Below are 510 nucleotides of genomic sequence, written 5' to 3' on the forward strand. Positions count from 1 at the left end.
GCCGCCTCCGTCAGGCAGGGGCTCCGCTCTTACTTTCAGAGGGGTGGAAAGCAGCATTTGCCTCAGGCACGGTTCAGTTGTCGTGCTCCTTGCATTGCCTTGCAAGGAAGGACGAGTCGTTTAGGTCAGACAGCCTCTTCGCCAGCCGCAAACCCCCAGCAGTGCTCGGTTCCGCTTCCTGGGAAATCCTCCAGCTCAGCGAGCCCTCTTCCGCACTCCCGTGCCGGGCAGGCTCTCTTTCTGACTCAGGAGGACCTGCGTTTCCAGCCGCAGCTTCGAAGGCAGGAGAACCCCAGAGGCCTGCTTTGGCTCAGAAACCCCGTTTGTTGGCAGCGGGCTGACAGCACCCGGGTCCTCAGGCGTGCGCCCCAGCGCGGCTCTACTTGGGAGGTATCACGACGATAGGCTGTCCTCGCTTGGGTCTCCACATGAGGACTTGGGCATCGTTGGCGTTGGGTTTCACTAGTGCGTTGGGTGGGATGGGCTCCATCCTGCTGAGGATCCGAGGCT

The 510-nt window shown here is 61.8% G+C and overlaps 1 protein-coding gene across 1 annotated transcript in view; it reads right to left on the reverse strand.

Moving 5' to 3' along the window:
• Nucleotides 1–379: 379 nt before the first annotated feature.
• Nucleotides 380–510, reverse strand: part of FAM78B (family with sequence similarity 78, member B) — a gene marked incomplete at its 5' end in the record, with an annotated part of 660 nt that continues 529 nt past the window's right edge. The window contains one exon of the mRNA XM_010135596.1: nucleotides 380–508. Within this exon, the coding sequence (XP_010133898.1) occupies nucleotides 380–508 (129 nt within the window). The remainder of the gene's footprint in view (nucleotides 509–510) is intronic.

Source organism: Buceros rhinoceros, unplaced genomic scaffold, assembly GCF_000710305.1.
Source record: "Buceros rhinoceros silvestris isolate BGI_N320 unplaced genomic scaffold, ASM71030v1 scaffold25384, whole genome shotgun sequence".
NCBI classification, from domain to species: domain Eukaryota; kingdom Metazoa; phylum Chordata; class Aves; order Bucerotiformes; family Bucerotidae; genus Buceros; species Buceros rhinoceros.